Source organism: Gymnodraco acuticeps, unplaced genomic scaffold, assembly GCF_902827175.1.
Source record: "Gymnodraco acuticeps unplaced genomic scaffold, fGymAcu1.1, whole genome shotgun sequence".
Classification (NCBI taxonomy): Eukaryota; Metazoa; Chordata; class Actinopteri; order Perciformes; family Bathydraconidae; genus Gymnodraco; species Gymnodraco acuticeps.
The window spans coordinates 249,260-270,421 of NW_022990346.1; the positions used below are offsets into that span (position 1 = coordinate 249,260).

The window sequence follows — 21,162 nt, forward strand, 5'->3', positions numbered from 1 at the left end:
CTGCCACTAAATGCAAAAATTATTAGCTGTTATTTGGGGGTATTGAGGTTTTAATAGTTTGCAATGTCTTTAATATGGAGCCTCTCAGCTGATACAATATTAATTAAATAGCCTATGTAGTAGATTTGTCACATTAGGGAAAGCAAAAGTGTAATTAATAATATTAATGTCAATACAAATTTGCGATAGATCTGGGGTGACCAGGTGTCCCGCTTTGTGCGGGACTCCACAGCATTTTTATCATTTGTCCCACACATTTAGCAGATGTCCTGCATTTGATTCACAGTCGCCCGTCTAAAACAACGCTTTTATCCAAAGGTGTGTAGAAATCGAGAGGGCTATCACCATTAGTTGTGTCAGATGTCAATCAATCAACAGAGAAATGTATTTACTTATGGGTGTAGCCGGTGGAGGGCAATTCCCAGAGAGTTATTGTCAAATTTGCAAGAATTTATTTTGTATTGCGCACGGAGGTGAATATGTTTTGAAGCAACGCTTCCCCGAAACTCACGAGAAACACCTGGCTCATAAAGAAAATATCGATCTATGGATATATTCCTCCTGAAACCAAAATATATTAATCTAAACTAGCTCTTGGCAACGCAGTAACATGGCCCGCATTGTCCCGCAAAAACGTCCTCTTTGTCCCACATGTGGATTGTTGGCACCTGGTCACCCTAGAATAGGGTGACCAGACGTCCCCATTTTCCGGGGACAGTCCCCGTTTGTATTGGCCTGTCCCCGGTTAAAACTGTCCCCGGAAATGTCCCTGTTTTTGAATACGTTAAAAACACATAGCAAGGTGAAATAAAACGTTTCATGTCAGGAAACACTGGGTAAACAGACTGTGGTCAAGCCAGCCCCCACTTCGGAAAACACACTCAAGCCAGCCCGCACATTGTATTGCGGTGCGCGAATATGCATTACAGTAGAGGCCTGTAAAAACTGCCTTCAAAATAAAAGCGTTTACTCGGTCAATAACAAATATACCTAAAGAACACACCAAACATATTCATATACTGGAGCTTAAATTAAGAAATATGTACTATATAATGTAATCAATAATAATTCAAAACAAACTACGTATAACTACCACATTATAACTGAGTGAATGTAAAATGTAAGTATACAGTTATGAAGACATATCTGACATTTCCACTGGGTGACTAATTTCAATTGATGTTGACACCATCTCACAACACTCCTAAAATAACATTACTTTCTGAAGCACAATTTAAAATATATGCTGTTTAAAAATCTCAAATTAGATCTATTGTCCATCTATATTTTGATTATTATTTAATGGAAACTGTCCATAATCAAAGAGTCATTCAAATTCAATAAAATACTTATTTCACTTCAGGGTGATAGCAGGAGACCCCATCTAGTCAATCAGAGAAAATCAGGACAATCTGATGTAGAATTTCAAAATAAAATACCTATGAAGTCTCATATATGAGCTATCGTCCGTTTGTATCCAACAGTTAAAATGTTCAAATTACAACCAGATTTGTCCCCCTTTTTTCTTTAACAGTGAAGACATTTGGATATGTTAATGATATATTGACCGCAAAACTCAAAATGTCCCCGGTTTTAATTTTGAAAATCTGGTCACCTTACCCTAGATATATCTAAAGCTAGCAATTAGCTAACTAGCATAGCCAAAAGACTGAAAACAGGAAAAATAGCTAGCCTTGCGATTAGTTTCTTACCATACTTTTCTTTTTTAAAGACTAAACAAACTAGATAACACATGTTGATTAGTAAGCTTTACTGGTAGTCAGATCTACTTTCCTTTGAAAAGAGCCAGGCTAGTTGTTTCCCGCCTTAGCCGTCATAATCTAAGCTAAGCTAACAACATGGCACACGGATGCTCTACTCATCATACTCCCGGCAAGATAAATATGTGTATTTCCCACAATTTGGAAATGTTCCTTATGAATCTTCATCTGTTTATGGTTTCCATTTTCAGCTCAAATAAATAAATGTAACAGATGACTAAACTGCTTTCCAGAGTAACCTGATATCCTTTTTCGAGAGAACAGGTGTAAATATTAAAATTCATTATGGCTGCATTCTGCTTCAGTTTCAGGGGCCGGGTGTTGTGCATGCTGGCTTGCTGTCACTTCGTCATGACTTACGGGGACACTTTAATGGAACAGAGCTATCGTTAATTTTATTAGTAGGCCTAGCACCTGTGCTTTTTCTACTATGACCATGCAAGGGGCTTTGTGATTGTTTTTTTTCTCTTGGTGCTAATAAAAAGAGTTATTTGAATGTATGAGTTTACATTTGAACTCCAACAATCAACATATTGAGTGTGATAGGAATACAATGATAAATATATAAAATGTTCTACAACAGCATTAGATATAACATTATATGGCTCCTACACACTCAAAGCCAAAATTGTTGGTCATGTGTAAGATCCAATCAAAACAACCCTGTTCGTCTTTTCCTCTCTCTTTTCTCTGTTTCTATTTGACTCGCTGAGCTGTTGTCCTCTTTTCTCCCCAAACAGAGGCGGCTCTTGGCTCGTCCCTCCCCTCCATCAATCTCTGTCATAAATCTGTCAAGCGGGGAGAAAGGGAACTGCTGAATACAGATTTGTCAGCAATTAATCTAACCTCTATTACGAGACTTGGATATTGTGTTCTCTATAACAGAGAACAAAAAGCCACTCTTGCATGGAGCACTGCGCTGCATGTGTGTGTAGTGTGCAATCATGTGTTGTGTGTTTGGGAGAGGGAGAGAGAGCGTGTGTGTGCGTGCGTGCGTGCGTGCGTGCGTGCGTGCGCAGTAAGCTTTCATGGGTTGTGTTTTAACTGTTTTGTTGATGTTATTAGATATAGAATCACGTGAATGAAAATGGTCTTTTGTCCTCATTACTCCGCTCAGCATTTTTCTTTATGCTTTATTGCCTTTTAAAAGAACATTACACAACAGTAAAGGCTTCTGGTGGACAGTAACTGCCTTTTAACCTTGAAGAGACATATAGTATGCTAAATGAGAGGCTGGCTAATTGACTTTCTGCACTTGAGGAGAAGAGAGGTCACATGATGAGTGCATACTCAAGTGCATACCTATTTACTCTCGTGTGTGTCAGTGTGTTTTTTGGTCTGCCTCATTGATTTTTCTGAAAATGTGGAAAAGAGTCAATATCATATTTCCCAGAATAGGCGATCATGATAATAAAAGGCACAAAAAATATCAGCAATAATAATTTGATAGCATAACAATTGTATAGTCTTCTATATGCACTTTGTTTCCTGTTTCTTTGTTTAAAAGTGCAAATATTCAGCACATTGATGTATTAGTCTCTCATCACTCTGACATTCATTTCCTGCCGTAAACAGGCCAAAGACTATGTGTACCTTTTGAAGACAATCATCTTTAAGATAAGGTCATACATATGCAGTATTTCTTTTTTTTTAAATATATATGTTTCTCAAATTTGCCTTGAGTTTCTTTCTTTTTCATGTGTTTTTTGTACGCACCATCTGATTCTAAGATGGACGTGTAAACAAGGATGATTTAAAATAAACTACTGTACCCATGTTCCTTATAATTAAAGGACATGTCACCCAGTGGATCCGTGGTGTGTTTTGAATACTTTTTTAATAGCATTAGTGCTCTATTTCACAAAAGAAAAACACTTTGACATTAATTGTTATTAGGATCTGTTAGTCTTGTTCTTGTCAGTAGATATGTTTATGGTCAGAACAATACAAATCACTAGATATTATCCACATAGTACAAACCAAGGACTTTGCTGACAATGACATTGCCTTTTGGAAACAATACACACATTTCCTGTTCTTTTCCAAAAGATTTCCTGTTCCTGTTTTGGCCTCTTGTCTCGCCTGATAATTCACCCCTCACATCTGTTTGTGTTGTACTCCAGCTACAGTATGTTTGTGTTTAAAATGCATGGACTTTATGATGAACCACATCCCTCTTCACACTCTTTACGCACACACACACACACACACACACACACACACACACACACACACACACACACACACACACACACACACACACACACACACACACACACACACACACACACACACACACACACACACACACACACACACACACCACACACACACACACACACACCACACACACACACACACACACACACACACACACACACACACACACACACACACACACACACAACACACACACACACACACACACACACACACACACACACACACACACACACACACACACACACACACACACACACACACACACACACACAATTATCCTTAGTGGGACAGTTCAGTGGAGCAGTGGGCCAGTGCTCAGCTGCTTGAGACCGAATTAGAGTGGCAAACAGCTGAGCTTCTCTGGGGTGCTATCATGTGACCTATCCCACCCACGGGCCAAAGGGACTAACGTTTAGTGTTACCATGTCCAATTTCCAGCATAGCCGTTATTTGAGTATGTGTGTAGAAATATATCTCTTCCTGTGTGTTATATTTGTTTCAGTAGAGGAGTTGTAATGCTGCGTTCACACCGGACGCCATGCGATGTTTGGGGGCGGCGCGATTACATGTAAAGTCAATGCAGAGACGCGGACAGACGCGAATTCGCTCCGACGGCGAGCATGAAGCGGTGGACACGGCGCGAATCACGCGATTGAGGCGATTCAACGGTGCCGCGTCAAACGCGAGAGTTCAATTTTTTCAACTCGAGCGTCAAAATTCACGTGACGCGTTCTCGCGGAAGCCAATCAGCGGTGAGGATCTCAGCCTGCTGTCACTGACATTCAACCAGAAAACATCAGCCGTTAGCTGTTAGCAGTTAGCACACAGAGCTCACAACTCCTCATATCTGTTCAGAAACTGTCAAAAGTTAAAGAAGAAAACTTGGTGATGGCGTTTTCTCCTGGAGAACAAGGGAAGACAGGCTTCTCCTGTTTTTTCAGCCTTTGTTATCATTTTGATTATCAAAAATATATATTCTTGTCTGTGGTTGTTTTTGCGTTCAGGGCATACAAGAGGTGTAACATTATTTGAATACCAAAACTACATTGAAATAGAGTCTAGCTTGAACAGCAACTAAGTAGCTGTAACATTACTGGGTTATTTGGTGATAACTACCAAAGTAAAGTAACTTCAGACGCAGACGTCACGTAGCTTCTCAGACGAGAGGGGTGGCGACGAGAGTGTCATGTTACTTCTCTCACGGCATAGTTCACGGCATGGTAGACGACGATCGACACGACTGTCTGCTCAGTGAGTTCGTTCTTTGGCACAAATCACACCTCATACAATTGAGGCGATTGAATGGTGCCGCGTCAAACGCGAGAGTTCAATTTTTTCAACTCGAGCGTCAAATTCACGTGACGCGTTCTCGCGGAAGCCAATCAGCGATGAGGATCTCAACCTGCCGTCACTGACGTTCAACCAGAAAACATCAGCCGTTAGCTGTTAGCATTTAGCACACAGAGCTCGCAGCTCCTCATATCCATAGCCGCGGGAAGTAGGGGTGCTGGGGGTGCTGTAGCACCCCCTGTTAGCGAGTGGTGTACATTTGAAAAACTGAGTGACCACCTAAATAAAAATGATTAAACTACATAAAATAGTTATGATTTACTTAAAATAAAATTAGCTGTATAGTAGCATATAATAGTCATAGTATATATTTGTATCAGTCAGATGGCTTGAATTTATTTTCCAAATAAAATCCGAGTCATCTAGGTCGTAGGTCGTGGAATAGTGACGTAATTGACGCGACACACACACTGCAGAGTGACGACTTTCTAGAATGGGGCAAAAAACGATTTAGGATTTTTTTTCAACAAACAACCCAATAAAAAGAGTGGACCACCAGCTACTCCTCAGCCCACCACCTCTACAACTAGAGTAATATGACACAGAAGAGACTGACACATCTGACTTTGATGCATGTCCATAGTAACATTTTGGACAATGTGGATGTATCTGCTCTAATGAGGGTCTTCATTAGTGCCACCCCAGAGAGGAAGGCTACATTTGGAGTTTTGTGAAGCCCCAACACAAGGTAAGACGATATTTTCCTTTAATGCTGCTGCCGCTGTGCAGTGTTTTGCCTTGCCTTGCCAATCAGTTAAAATTGAATTCATAGTTTTATTAATATTGTAAATAATATTTTCGTCTGACTATTTGTAATGTACGGAAGAGGATTAGGGCCACATGATTTTTTTTTTTGGGAGGATTTGAAAAAAAACGTTTTTTTAATTCGCATCGCATCCGGTGTGAACGCACCATAGAGCGATGCGATAGGAGCGAAAAGCCTCTCCTCTCTCTCGGCCAGTAAACTTGCTCTCCGGCCTCCTGATAGCCGCACCTTTCTGTTCGCCTGTCATTAGCACACACTCTGCCCTTTGTCCCTCGGCTTGTCTCAGTGACCTGCTTAGGGCTGCATGGCTGCATGGGGAGGTGTTTCTGACGTAACAAGAGACCACATCTGGGGGAGAATGTATCAAACAGCCTACCTGATCTATGATGAAAAGAAAAGCCCCCGCAGCACATTTGGGATTGTTTAGATGTATTGTTTCCTAGCTTGCAGAATAACAGCGTGGCTTTTTTTCAGTGTCCGTCAGCAAAGGTAAGGGAGAAAGAGCTGAGCACCGCACTAGCCATTACTCCTCACCTGATGAAAGGTCTTGTAACACTTCCACTGCTAGTGTTGGCAATACTCAGATGATTGTCCACTTATGGCTCACAAGAGCTTAATCTCCATGAATCTGAAGGACTGCAACCACCAATAAGGTTGGGAAGTAATCATGAAAAGTTTTCAATTTTTATAAAATGCAGCTTTGTAATCATAGTAATGTAATTACAGTCCAATAAAAGAGAAATTGCAAAGGAAAGTTGCAGTTTGAGTTTCGAACGACCTTCTGAAACATGGCTCACACATGTCAGACATGTGCGTATGTGTGTGTGTTGTGGGGGGGGGGGGGACAAGGCCCAAAGCCGAAGGAGTGTGTCCTGAAGGGCCTTGAGTGTTTACAGCAGAGTAACATGAGGAGTGGACCAGCCTGTCCCGCCTACTCCATAACTCTAAATGCAGAACCACAGCTGTGTTTCTCTGTATTGAGGGACTAGGAAACAAAAATAGAGACTAGAGGGAAATAGTTAAATGAGCCCCTGTAAAAGAAAATAAATGTTACATAACCAGCATGAGTATTTATCAGATATTGATCAATTACGGGTGAAGAAATGTACAAACGTCTTAGTCAAAGGTTTGAGGCCAATGTGGAGGTCATTTACTGCTGCCCATGCATGTGTGCAGGCTAGTGTGTGTGTGTGTGTGTGTGTGTGTGTGTGTGTGTGTGTGTGTATGCGTGCGTGTGTGTGTGTGTGTGCGTGTGTGCGTGTGTGTGTGTAAGGGGGGATGGGGTACCACAGGAATTAGGTAATATTGACATGGTTTTTTCAACTCCACCCTCCAACACCACTAAGATCAATGTGCCAGATCAATAGAAGTCATTGACAATAACTGAACTTCTCATGTGATCAGTGAAGGAGAAAATTCACAATTTTTCAGTAGCATGTGTCCGACGTGCTCATCCATCACAATGATGGTCTGCAATTTAAAAAAAAACATGCATACACCCTTTCAAATAAGATCATACACAAATGCACATGTGCAGAAACACACACAGCAGGGGGAAACAGGCTCTCCTCTGACACTGCATGATTGGTCACTTTTTCCCTCTCTCTCCCTTCCTGCTGAAATAGTTTTAACAAAAGAGAGGGAGAGGGAGGAGGGGGAGGGGTGGCGTGGTTGGGGGAGGGGATGTATGTGCTGCTCTGTTGTCACTGGGCGAGCGAGAGCGAGAGGGGGGAGGGAGAAGGGAGCTGGAGGGCGAGCGAGGGAGTGTACGAGAGAAGGATAGGGTCCCAGTACAACCTCCACATACACACACACACACACACACACTCACACATGTACATGTCGGCTGCCCTGTTGTACTTTGTGGAATAGTGGATTACTTTCCTAATTGATTCCATCGTGGAACAAATTCAAGCATAACAGGTCAGTAAATATTTAGTGACTTGTTGAAAAATGTTTTGCTTTTATCTCCTTCCAGCAGCACTGACAATGTTTCTGCTGCTTCTTGCACATTCCTGTCATTTTCTATGCCCTCTTTATTATGTTGCTTAACATTGTACATGCTGAAGTTTCTCTTCTTAACACATATACTGTATATGACATATTCAATAGTTTGTCACATCAGGTTACATGTCTTTGCAGCTCTACACTTTACACAGTTGTTTCCCCTCATGTATTCCATGTTAGAGATGAGAGCCTCCTTGCACTTTGCTGTTGTGGTTTGCAGTGTTTGTGATGAAATGTGGGTGGCCTTAAAGAATTAGAAACTTGTCTCCGCTGGTTGTGTGGTTTTGTGGTCAGAGAGAAAAAGCCCCCCTCTGTCAGGGCATTTAGCATTCAAACTGTCCTGACTGGTCGCTTGCACACGTGCATGCACATAAACAGACAGAAAAAAATGAGTAAAAGCAAAAGTGAGCGCATGGGAAACTTACGAGTCAATATTAGTTTTCTGCAAATATTTCCCAAAAGTAAATATTCTCAATTGTCATTCTAACCTAATTCAACTTGTAGTAAATGCAAGCAACATAAGAGCTTTTTTTAATGTATACATTTATCTTTAATTATGTCCCTATAATCTGGTTTTAATTGGCCACAATAAAAAAATAAACATCCTCCTCTTGTACAGTGTGTGTTTTGGTTCTAACCCTGGCATGTGTGTGCTCCTCAGGTGGCAGCGTGTCGGAGCGGTGTTGAACTGTGAAATGAACCATGGAGGGGTCCAAGAGGGCAGTCACTAGCCGAGCCAACACCACCACCAGGAGAAGCAGGAGGCCCCGCAGCATGCAGCTGGGCCCTCACTAGCACCAAGTGGACCCTCCTCTTCACCTGGGGCCAGGGCAGCAGAATGCTCAGTCCTGTCACTCCATACAGTAAGTCTGCACTGATTATTTTTACTTTACATGTGTGGATCATCCTGTCCAATGACGTGTCTGTTTTGCATGTTCGTGAACAATGCAAACTAGGTTGATTTGAGTCTGTTTTTCTGCACAACTTCATCTTTTGTCCAGGACTCATCTCCTGTGGTTCAGTGGAGGGAAGCGAGGGGCTGGGGGGGTCTCAGAGAAGTCATTTTGAGAAGACAGATATACTAATGGCTTTAACAGCTGAGTCTCCAGACTCTGCTTTGAGGAATTTCACAGAAAGTGTTCATTTTCAGTTTTTTCAGCCCCTCCATGTGAATATAGTAACAATTTGTTGAAACAGACAGAAGCTAAAGCCCCACTGTCTTTCTCAGGAGCAGCATGTACTTGTGAAGCAGTGCAGAGAGCAGCTGACTTTTCTTTAAGAATACTAGATACATCAAATGTTGTACGTATTTATAAACAATAATAGCACTATCACACCCATTTTCTTTATCAATGAACTGCAATCTAAAAGCTTGTCTATCAAACTATGATAATGGTGTTTTGTGTCGAAAACATTCATGAAAAATGCAACCTTATCAGAGTGGACAGATGTTCTGTGTTTGCAACATTAATATGTAAATGCAGATCAAATCAGATAAATCTCCTCGACACATCACAGTTCAGGCCGTGCTTGTATATGTGCTAATCATGAGAGGTTGCTATCCAGCCTGATGAATATGCTTATATTGATTGACTGGGCTATTGATTAGGCCAAGCTTTAACAGGATTACAACGTTAACCTGATTGGAATAATGCAACAGGGATTTATTTATAGGTTTCAATATTCTAAAGAGCTACACAGATGCACAGAGACAAACCACAGAAAACGTCTGTCAGAAAGAGAGAGTTTTGCGAGCGGAGAGAAGTTTTAGTAACGTACGTCTGTAACATTCCTCCCTCAAAAAGACTCACAGCGTCACGTTAACTTCCCACAAAAATCTCGACTACCCGCAATCCTATAATAGTATTTATCTTTAAAAAAACAACACTACTTTGATAGCAGATTCTCACATCTCTTGTCCATTTTACACACGCCCTCACACAAGTAAACATGCAATCACAATCAACCACACCTCAGTATGAGCTAGGGCCATAACGATGATTAGCCGTTTTAGCCCCTTTTAGCCACTAGTTACCAGGGTGAAGTGATTCTGTGAATGAAAGCCAGATCGTTAGTAACCTGGTGTCACCAGCTTCTCATTAGTCCTGCATAAAGGGACAAATAAACATTTACCCTCCGCCTCCATTCACACACACACATTAGTCCTCCATAGCAATCACGAAAGCTCGTAAAGCAAATTGTAGCACACCTTAGATCCTCATTAGGGGTTATAGTTAAGACCCGTGCTGCTGCGGGTAAAAGGACAGAGAAAGAGAAAAGTGAAGGGCAGATGGAGGGGACGCAAGGAGGGACTGGTCAGCTGCAGCCTGATATATGAGAGGACACAATAAGCAGAGAGGGGCCACATGTGTGTGTGTGTGTGTGTGTGTGTGTGTGTGTGTGGTGTGTGTGTGTGTGTGTGTGTGTGTGTGTGTGTGTGTGTGTGTGTGTGTGTGTGTGTGTGTGTGTGTGTGTGTGTGTGTGTGTGTGTGTGTGTGTGTGTGTGTGTGTGTGTGTGTGAGAGAGAGAGCTAAAGGAGTGGGGGTGGGGAAACTGACCACACAGGCTCGGACACACGGCCCTGTCTTTACTATAGCACAGCAAGAAGGAGGCTGGGTCATGAAATGGAGACTTCAGGGCAAAACAAGAGTGAAAAATTGTAAAATAAAGTCAAATACAATGAGGGGGAAAGGTGGACTACATTTATTTAAGGTCAAGTAGTTCGTCAGTAGAGCTGTGTGTTAAAATTGTCTGTCAAAGCAGGAAAAGCCACATTCTCACTTTAATTGCACTGTGGCTTGTGCTAAGAAATGTAGGTTAGAGGTGTGTAAAAGTCGACTCAGATAAGGGACAGTAGTAGATTGACTGACAGCTTTGTGGCCTGGTGGACTGTGCAGGTCTGGAGAAAAGGGGGAAGGGGAAAGAGGGAGGTTTTTTTTCTCCTCAGCAGATCCTCCTTCACACTGGCCGCAGCGTTTTAGACTCTGGTCACTGCTTACATAACAATCTAACCCTCATTTACTCGGTAAGCAAATAAGACAGAGATAGCTGTGTGATGAGTGTGGACCAATGAGAACCCTGACAGGCTCCATGTGTATTCATATCCCATTTCTCCTCTGATGTATTGATTTTACAGGCAGTGGTGTGAATTAACTCTAACTAATACAAATCGGCCAATAATGCGCAAACAGCTGATAGGGTCATTCATCAGCACTGTAAGTGAGCGTGTTCTCTCGCTCCCTTCCTCCAGCCACAGAGAGGACAGTGTGTGGTGAGCGTGTGGAGAGGATATGTGCTTTGTAAATAGATCTCAGGTTAGATTCCTGGCATTCCTGCAGCCTGACTCATCCCATAGATGACCATGAGCTCCTCTGCCTGTTGGCCAGCTGAAGCTAAACACAGCGCCTGAAGCACAATATAGAAGCTAGCTTGAGCCTGTGAGTGCATCTGGGCGTGTGTGTTTCTGAGTGTCTGTCCATCCTCAGGAAATGTAAGTCTTTGTTTATTGTGAGTGGAGTAAAAAGCACTAACAGAGGACCTTTCAGCTCCAGATTTTGGTTTCCACTCCCCATCTAGCCAACCAGCCTGTGATGCTTCACAACCCCCAAAATCCCCAACCCAGTCAACCCCTTCCCCCACACGTACTTTCATCTAATTAACCCCTAATTACTCATACTGACCATGCAGTGGACGACAAGTCAGGCTATCCTCCACTGATGCACAGAAAACCTCTGTGACTTTCTTAATTGTGTTTACTTGAAAGAGAAAATCATTTGGTTTAATTGCTGCATATCCTATCGATGACAACATGTGACGGTTAGAGCAGTGAGGTTTTAGTGGAGGTTGTTGACAGCTCGATAGAGAGATGAGAGAGTTACACTCAGTCCAGTTCACGTTTCACAAATGGATCAAGCTCTTGTTTTCAGGGTTTCTGCAGGTTCTTCAAATTAAGACTCTTTAGCGGGCATAGGAAGATTAGTATGAAATACAATAAGTGCTAGAATAACTTATAATCCATTGACATGAAAGTAGTAATATACATCAATGAATATAACAGGGTAAGTTGGCTCATATATATCATGGCAATTCTGATCAGGGTTAAATAACTCAACTCAATACTTTTAACTTTATTGTCAGGGAGGAACTTCATTTTTAATAAAAATGTAATCTTATTTACAAAAAGCTAAGAATGAAAACATGGAGCTAAGAAAAATACCAAATTCCTAACACCCTATTGTTTATTTGCAAATTAACAAAACAATGCAGCATAACCTTCAGATATATTAACTTTGAGATCTATTGAATTGTAATTAAGAACATTTTAGGTCTAAATTTAAGATTTTGAAATCCTGCATTCCACATTGACGAGACGTGTTTTGGTGGACCTTGAGGCCATGTAGCATATGTTTAGGTCACGATGACGAGAGAAGTGGAAGAATTTACATCGGCACTGTAATTATACATCACTTCCGGCTCTGGGTAGATTAAAGGAGAATTACTTGTTTGTGTTGGGATGATTACAAAATCTCATGTCAGATTTATAATTGTGAGTGTAAGTGTCAAGGCAGCTACACTGCAGGGCACTCTGCGGTTTCTTTAAGTTCCCAGAGGATTTTGCGGCAGCTTACATACGCCTCTCACCACATGTATATAACTCTAGTGTCTGCAGGACTGGTCTGCGTGGGATGTTAGTATTTCCCTCTAACCTCGTTATGCTTGATCCCCTCTTGCCACAACACGTTCAGTGGAGCACTTTCCTGATGTCATCTCACTCTTCTCAATAATAATGCAAACATTTGTTATTATTTAATTAGCAAAGCCATTTTGAAACGTGCACATTTACTGTTCCTGTGAAGAAATGAATCTGTGAGTATATTAACATAACTATGTTTGGAGTAATATTTTGGTATTGAACGGAGACCTAAGACTGGTCCAAGTGTCACTTCACCGTAGCTTGAGGTTAGGCGTTCATGTTTTCAAATAAAGTCAAAATGATCAGCATTCTCATTCATTTCAATGTGAGAAAGACCCAAGAGCAAAGGGAAAATTCGAGGTACAATGGGCTGAAAATACACTTGACTCACTGAGTGCAGGAAAGTACATGCACTGAGCAACCATATTGTGACAAAATGTTTCTGTACGTCAAAAAAAAAACGGGGTAACTATGAATCTTTAACGTATAACATTTCTTAAGTAACCTTCCTAGCCGTGATGACAGTTACAGCTTACAAGGAAGTGACGTAGGAAACGCGTAGTGACAGCACACATAGCATAACATATTTCTTTAAATAAACCGACTGCTCTTTCATGGTGCTGTTTCTATGTTTTCTCCTCGCTGTGAGCTGCCCCTTCATCTGATGTGTCCAGTAGCCGCACTGCTGCAGGACAAAGAGGAAGCACTGGTGGACAGTATGATAATCACAATGATTAAGGAAAGCTGTCATAGCACCAAGCCGGCTTAGTACTCATCTTTGTCTCTTGGTAAGCCAAGCATGGCCAAGAATGGAGGGGTGTTTCCAAGCTCTGAGCCAACATGAGATGCTAGATTAGAGTAAGGGGCTCCCCTCACTCATCCTTCCTAATACCCCAACCTTGCTCGCTAAAATCCTCACTTTAACACAGATGTCTGATGCCAGAGCACTTGGGAACAGTAAGAGGTTTTAATATGGCCCACAATCTTAATGGAAAATAGGCAAACATGGTTGCATTCTCTAAACTACTTGGTATCTATTGGGAATATGTGATCATGAAAAATAGTATATTATTTGTCACCTGACAAAGAATAACAATGGTTTATTAAGCGTTACATAACAAACTGTAGTTTACTAGTTATTGTCATTTTAGTAATTAGTGCTTTATTATAATAGGTATACCTTCTATAGGTAACATTCTGCATCTACTTGTTTATAGTAGTGGCATCTGCCTATGAAACAAATACAAAAATGTTCACTTTCAAAAAGAAAAGAATAGGTATAAATGTGACACTAAAATGATTAACAGCAGTCACTACTAACTGGGGCATGGTGAAAATAGAGGTCATTTGATATCTCTATAACGTTGTATATTGCGATAAAATGTCTTCTAGTCATTAAATTAATTAAAAAAGTCTACATAAAATAACACTAGGTAAAGATAAAATGATACAGTGTAATTACAGGCCTAGTGTATTTCAGATCTGAAATGATATAGAAAGCATATACAATTTTCTTTTGTTTAGACCATTTTTAGGATATCTATTTTCATATTGCTCATTTTCTGCCTTTAAACATTCTTATTTTGTAACCATGTATGTAACTATTATTATATCTGCTATTATAATGTTGTGCTATTGCACACAATAATGATCAACATTTGTTGGAATAAAACCTTCTTCTGAGTTTTTGGTTTACAGCCAGCTCCTGGGAGATTGTCAGAGAGCGCTGACACTGCAATAAGCCTCGAGTACTCTAATCCTTCATTAGTCTGGTTTCAGGCTGGTCCTTAACCCAGGCAGACCCTCCAGTTTATTCTTGCATCTCCTGATCACACAGTGATCCTCAGTTTTAACATTCCTCCGCTGCATTTTGAGAAGGATCCCAGACACATTAGATTACTGTGGTTTAATATGTCTCGGATAAATGATAAAGCATCGGGTGAAGACGGGGTGAGAGGAGTAGATTGAAGGTGAAGCGGCGATCGGTCGGCTCGTGCCTGCAATCGGCATGACCAGTGAGTATCAGTCTGAAGAGCGTGTGTTTCTGCTGGGACTGGATGAGTGCGAACACTGCAACAAGGCATCAGTCTCTTTCTCAACAAAGTTTGTAATTCTCTCATGTTATAACCCCTTCTTCAGCCTAAAACTGGAGAGGTAAACATACTATTGTAGAAACAATGTGTACAGCTGTAAAGTCTGATATTGGGTATAACAATATAGACCAAAATCACAATTTTGCCACAAAGAGCTTTACAATCTGTTAAACCAACAACACCATCTATACTGCTGTACCCTCGATTAAAAAAAAGAGAAACAACTAAGAACAAAATAAACTCCAGTCTCAGAAAGTGATTTTGTTGTCAAATGAGTAACAACCTTCCAACTCTCCCCCTCTGAAGACGCTGGGATGCTTCCTACTGATACACACTGACACAGGACCTTTTTTATGGCTCTGATATTGATACTAAGCGTACACAGTAGACACTGTAGTTACGAGTTAAAGGGTTTAGGGGCTCCCTAACCTTGTGCCCATTAGATATATTCATGATCAGTAGATTACTCTGAAATACAAAGAATCAACTCCCTCTGGTCGGGGGTTAAACATTTTACTGGTTGGTTATTTTTTATTCTAAATCTAGTGTACAGAAACATCTCTTGTATTCCTTCGTGTGTGTGTGTGTGTGTGTGTGTGTGTGTGTGTGTGTGTGTGTGTGTGTGTGTGTGTGTGTGTGTGTGTGTGTGTGTGTGTGTGTGTGTGTGTGTGTGTGTGTGTGTGTGTGTGTGTGTGTGAACATAAGCCTTGTGCAAATACTGTTTTAATGCCCAGGATGAGCACCATGGCCAGTCAGAACTCCCAGGAGCACAGGGTGGAGCTTTGCTGGTCGAGAGCACTGCGATCCCTGGATTGGATGAGTGGGATTATTGGGCTGAAGGATCATTTAATTTAGGGATCAACATGTGGACCGTTTGAGACCCATCTGGTGGTCCTGGTGGACATGTCACACAACCTGCCATTCACCACATGTATGCTGTTTAAGAGCAGGCATGTGAGTCGTCCATAGAAGGCAAAAGGCCAAAACTCAGAACAGTTACAAAGAAAAGATACATTTATGCCAAAATATTGCAAGAGATATTGATGCCAATGTATTGATATTAAAAAAACAAAAAAAAACATATACTTGGTCCACCCTTGTTGGTGAAACTGAGGCGGTAACTTCTTCCATGTCCAGTGCTGTTGTAGGGAAGCCCCTCTGGCTCTGGCCTGGGGTCAGGACAGTTTAATAATACTCTGCAATGCCTGGAATGTCAGACTAAAGCCAGTTCAAAAAGACAAGGCCTGCAAAAGCCAATCAAAGCCCACAACCAATAAACCAGTGGATTGCTTGTTTGTGTGAATGTGCATGTATTATCACATATTGCACGTCAAATTCTGATCAAATCGATCGGTTAATAGTGGTCGTAGATAAACTGGTCCAGTCTTGCTGGGCAGTATGATGAAAACCTACTCCGATACCCCCTCCGCACACTGACCCCGCCTCCTATCCCCCCGTCCAGCAGACCCCTGAGGTTTGGGCCGAATTAGATCACACGCTCGGTGGGGGCGGCTTTGTGGACTAAGAGAGTCACAGAGAGACAACAATGGCCCTAATGTGAGAGAGGCAAAGGCAGAGGGCAGCTCGCGGGCTGATAGAGGCTTATCGCCGTGGAGACCGGGCTGGGGGCTATGTTGCCAGCTTCACATAAAGATTAGAGCAGTTGTCCCCTGCCTGGATGAGGCTGTGTAGACGAGCACAGGCTAAGCATTGACATGGTTCTGGAAAAAGGGTCAGCCATCCGATGTGATTATGAGGGCAGATATTCATGAAGAGACTCAAGAGGAGGCAAAACATCTCAAACATCTGGGTTGGACAAAATGCTGCAAAAACAGTTCTCTTCATTAACTCTGATACATTATTTTTTTTTAGGGCTGCTGATGTCGGCCAAAATCTGTGGCGAATTGCATGGGTTAAGAATCTTAGTTGATGCATAAACAAAAACCAGTACTTGTTTTGTATAGTGGTGTCAATCGATAAAAAAATGTAATACTGCTAATCACAATAATTATCTAGGATTAATCACATCATGAATAATCAGTTTAAAGAGTAGTACTTGAATTTAAACCAACACATGTGTGGTGTTGTAAAACAAAAGTTTTTTTACTTTATAAACTTTTCTACTTTTTTGTTTTGGTTGTGTGATTTGGGGATGGGTTGAGCTTTGTATATATTTTTTATATTCGAAGACCCATTTAAATATTTTCACTTGTGTGGACTAATTCAGCTCTGGTCTCGTTTTGTCAGGTCTGTTGAAGATGCACTGGTCCCCGGAGCACGCCGCCCCCTTATCTCAGTGGCCTGAGCAGCACCTAGATGTCACCTCTACCACCTCACCGCCGTCTGCCCACAAACACGACCCCTACGGCGCGGCTGGTCGCCGTGGCTACGGCCCTGGAGGTTACCCCTGGGCCAGTGATGACATATCGGCCCTTACTGCTTCTTCTCTGCTCAAACGCTACGCTGAGAAGTACTCAGGCTTGGAGCTGGCCTACGATCGCCCTCCTTCAGGGGCCTACCCTGAGCCTGGGACTTTCCTGAAAACTGAATCTGAGCCATGGGTTCTAGGTCAGGGCATGGAGTGTTACCCTGGACTGGAGGCATTAACTGGCAAGGTGGGCATCCCAACCACAGGAAGTGTGACAGTAGTGAGCAGTAACTTGACCTCTGAGCCAGGCTTCGGTGGTGCTGGCTCCTGCGGGGCCCCGTCCTCTCAGGATTACCCTCCTGCCTACAACAGCACCTACCTGTCCTCAGGTTACTGCCCTCAGCCCGGCGCAGCACTTCCCCCTGCCCCTCTACACTCTCTGCAGGCCGCACCCACTCTAGTGCCTAGCTACAGTGCCAGTACTCCTGTCTACAACTACCCCCCAGGGTGCTACCCCCAGCCCGGCCTGTCCTCTGGATACAGCCACCCCAGTGCCTCCTACCTGCCCCCTGGAATCAGTGCCCCTACTCCACTGGCCCCGAGGCCCACCATGGTTGGGGGCGGTTACAGCTACCAAACTCACAGCCTTGGAGGGAGCTCCGAGGGAGGGGTGCCGCTGAAACGCAAGGCCTTCGAGATGGCAGAGGAAGGACAGGAGGGAGCGGAAGTGGAGGGATCCCGCTACAGAAAGTACGGAAACGGTCATAGCAAAAGTCACGGCAATGGGCATGGCAACGGGCACGGCAACGGCTACGATTTGAGCGTCTCTGCCTCAGACCCACAGGCCTACAAACCAGGAAAGCCCATGATGTCCCCCTCCTATGGCGGGGCAGGGGACTACAGCCCCCCGTCAGGCCTGGCAGGAGAGAGTGCTTCAGCGGAGCACAGCTTTCCTCAGCAACAGGGAATGTCTATGAAGATCCCCGCATCGCACACACGATCTGAGGACCCCGCTGCTGGGCGCTGACAACAGAGAGGATCTCTGTTTGAAACCAACCAGGCTTCTTAATCTAGGGAACAACATTGGATCTGTCAATGAAAGGTTTAATTTCACTAGTGTACACAAGACTGGTATTTCTTGTGCATCTTTAATATTTTCATTATTCCTGTTTTTCCAAAGATTCGCAGAGGCATTTTGCCCTGTAAGGTTGAGGTAAGTCTTGGGGGTGAGGTTAAGGCATTCTCTACATAGATAGCTTTAAGACAGTCTAAAGGTGTGAGTGTCTGTTTCTCTCAGGATCCTATTTATTTCCTTTTCTGCTACTGCTGCAGCTTCACTGAACACAGCTGTTTTAGAAGTTGTTGTAATTATTTGTGGCCATTATGTATGCAAAAGGCCTTTGACTGCAATACTTTTAACCACACCACAAAAAATCATTACTGACCAAAAAGTAAGGAGAGCAATAACTGAGATGGTGAGATTGCCATACTACTTCAGCACAATCACTGCTACTTTACACAGCTGACCCTGAGGCTCGGTGTGTCGCCCTGCCTCGAAAAATGAATGTTTCCCCGCTCATCCCTCGCTTTCTCGCCACCTTTACTCACTCTAAACTTTCAGTTTTTTTTTTTTCGTTCTTTATCTTATCCTATCCAGGTGTCCTGCTTCTTTTTTGGCAAAAACTTATTTTTTTTCTTGACTGTCCAGTTAATACTTAACAAGCTGCTTATCAAATGATTACATATAGAGTACATGAAACCGACCTTTAAAATTGTTATGATGTAAAAAGTGGGGAAATAATCTAAAATGTAATGTTCATTTAAAAATGTATTTAGCTTTCACAAACAGCATACCTGTAGATGCAGATTTCTCCTCATCTTGGAATGAACAGCTTTATTTCTAAGGAATCTGCAGATAAAAATGCAGCTTACACATTTACTATTAAAATGATTGCAAGCAATAGTGATTGTACAAACCTACAAAACAACAACAACAATGCTTAAGTCTGCATACTATAAAACTTCACTCAGAGAAAACAGTTTAACGGCCTGTTTGTTACTTCTGTTTGGATGCACAGCCCGGACTGAGAGTCTCAGCGGAGGATACGTGCTTTTGAGTGCCTCGACTTTTTTTGCTCAGTATTACATTCTTAATGAAGATCCACCCGCTTGTTTGCTATACGATTTACTTTTCTCTCTTTTTTTTTAAATATGCATTCTCTTTACTTTTGCCTCTCAAAAGGATGATTATAGTAGTGGGACGGAAGAAGACAGGAAGAAGATGACCGAAGAAGGAGGAGAAAAGAAGAGGGGAGGGGAGGAGTGAGGGGGGGGGGAGGGAGCGGAGGGAGCAAGAGGAAAACGGAGCAGGGCGGGGAGGAAGAGCAAAACAAACGCGGAACACGGCAGGGAAACAACACACGGACAAGGCGGGAGACGAACAGGAGAACGAACACACACACACACACACACACACAACACACACACACACACACACACACACACACACAAACACACACAACCCCACACAAACACACACACACACACACACACACACACACACACCACACACACACACACACACACACACACACACACACACACACACACACACACACACACACACACACACACACACACAACACACACACACACACACACACACACACACACACACACACACACAACACACACACACACACACACACACACACACACACACACACACACACACACACACACACACACACACACACACACACACACACACACACACACACACACACACACACACACTGCTTCTTAGCTCTGGGAAAATTAAACTTGAGGTTTTTGTACCAAGGCCTGAAATGTTGAATGTAATTCAGATATTTTTTTTAAAAGGACAATATTCGCCATAATGTACATCAATGATGTTTTTAGATATATGAAACATATTTTCTTCATGTATAGATGTAATTCTCTTATAGGTTTTGGTGGAGAAATGAATGACGTGTAAAGTGTTAGTGTAGTTAGCTGTAGGGAATAGTTTTTCTGTGGACAAATTCAAAATTGAGCACTCCTGCAAAAACAACTTTGACATATCAAGACGTACAAATATTACAGTATATGCTCTATAATAGGTATGTTTATCAAATGTCTTAATAGTGTCCAGTTTCTTAAATTAGTATTTTAAACCGCTTGGCACACTTTCACCAGCTTGATTTGAGCTCTAACGTGAATTGACATCATGAAGAAGGGAGAAGTTAGATATTTACAAAGTATGTGCACTGTCAGAAAATATGTACAGTTACAACAGTAAATCTTTATTTCCACCGAGTTGTAGCTTTGTAACTCCACAATCCCTTCATACTTTGTGCCATACCAATATGTTTTGTGAAAAAGCATGTGCAGAGAGCGAATCCCCTTTTAAATAGAAAGATTTAGGCTGAAATGCAGATTCAGATTTAGTGTTACATTTTAAGTGTTGAAAAGGTATTTTATTTGGAAATATATTCATGAAATTTAACTGGCTGAAAAAATACCTGCAGCACACAAATATTACGTTTAAAAATATGATTTAGAAAAAGCTAATTAACAAAAAGGTGTTACACAAAACATCATGTATTCTTACCCCCAGATTTTAAAAGTATTTAAGCGCTTAGCTAAAACAAGTGAATGCTCTTCAACGCCTCACAAAGAATGTGCTCTACATGAACCTACACACTGCAACAAATGACAGTATATCCGTTTTTCTTTTGGTGTTACTCTGATTCATTGAAGTTATAAGTTGAATGTGTCCAACTGACAGAAAAAGGCGTTTCACTGTTATATATCAGTTCAGTTATCTTTTGCTGTATCTTGTACATTCTCTGTAACCATTTCTACCTCATTTTGAAGAC

At 42.1% G+C, this 21,162-nt stretch overlaps 1 protein-coding gene across 1 annotated transcript; it reads left to right on the plus strand.

The window, feature by feature from the left end:
* The first annotated feature begins 7,860 nt into the window (after positions 1 to 7,860).
* Positions 7,861 to 19,552, plus strand: si:dkey-195m11.8 (putative fidgetin-like protein 2). The gene is made up of 3 exons (XM_034223884.1): positions 7,861 to 8,043; positions 8,789 to 8,990; positions 17,161 to 19,552. Exons 2-3 carry the CDS (start codon positions 8,966 to 8,968, stop codon positions 18,306 to 18,308), a joined length of 1,173 nt encoding a protein of 390 aa, XP_034079775.1. The 5' UTR covers positions 7,861 to 8,043; positions 8,789 to 8,965; the 3' UTR covers positions 18,309 to 19,552.
* Positions 19,553 to 21,162: the final 1,610 nt, after the last annotated feature.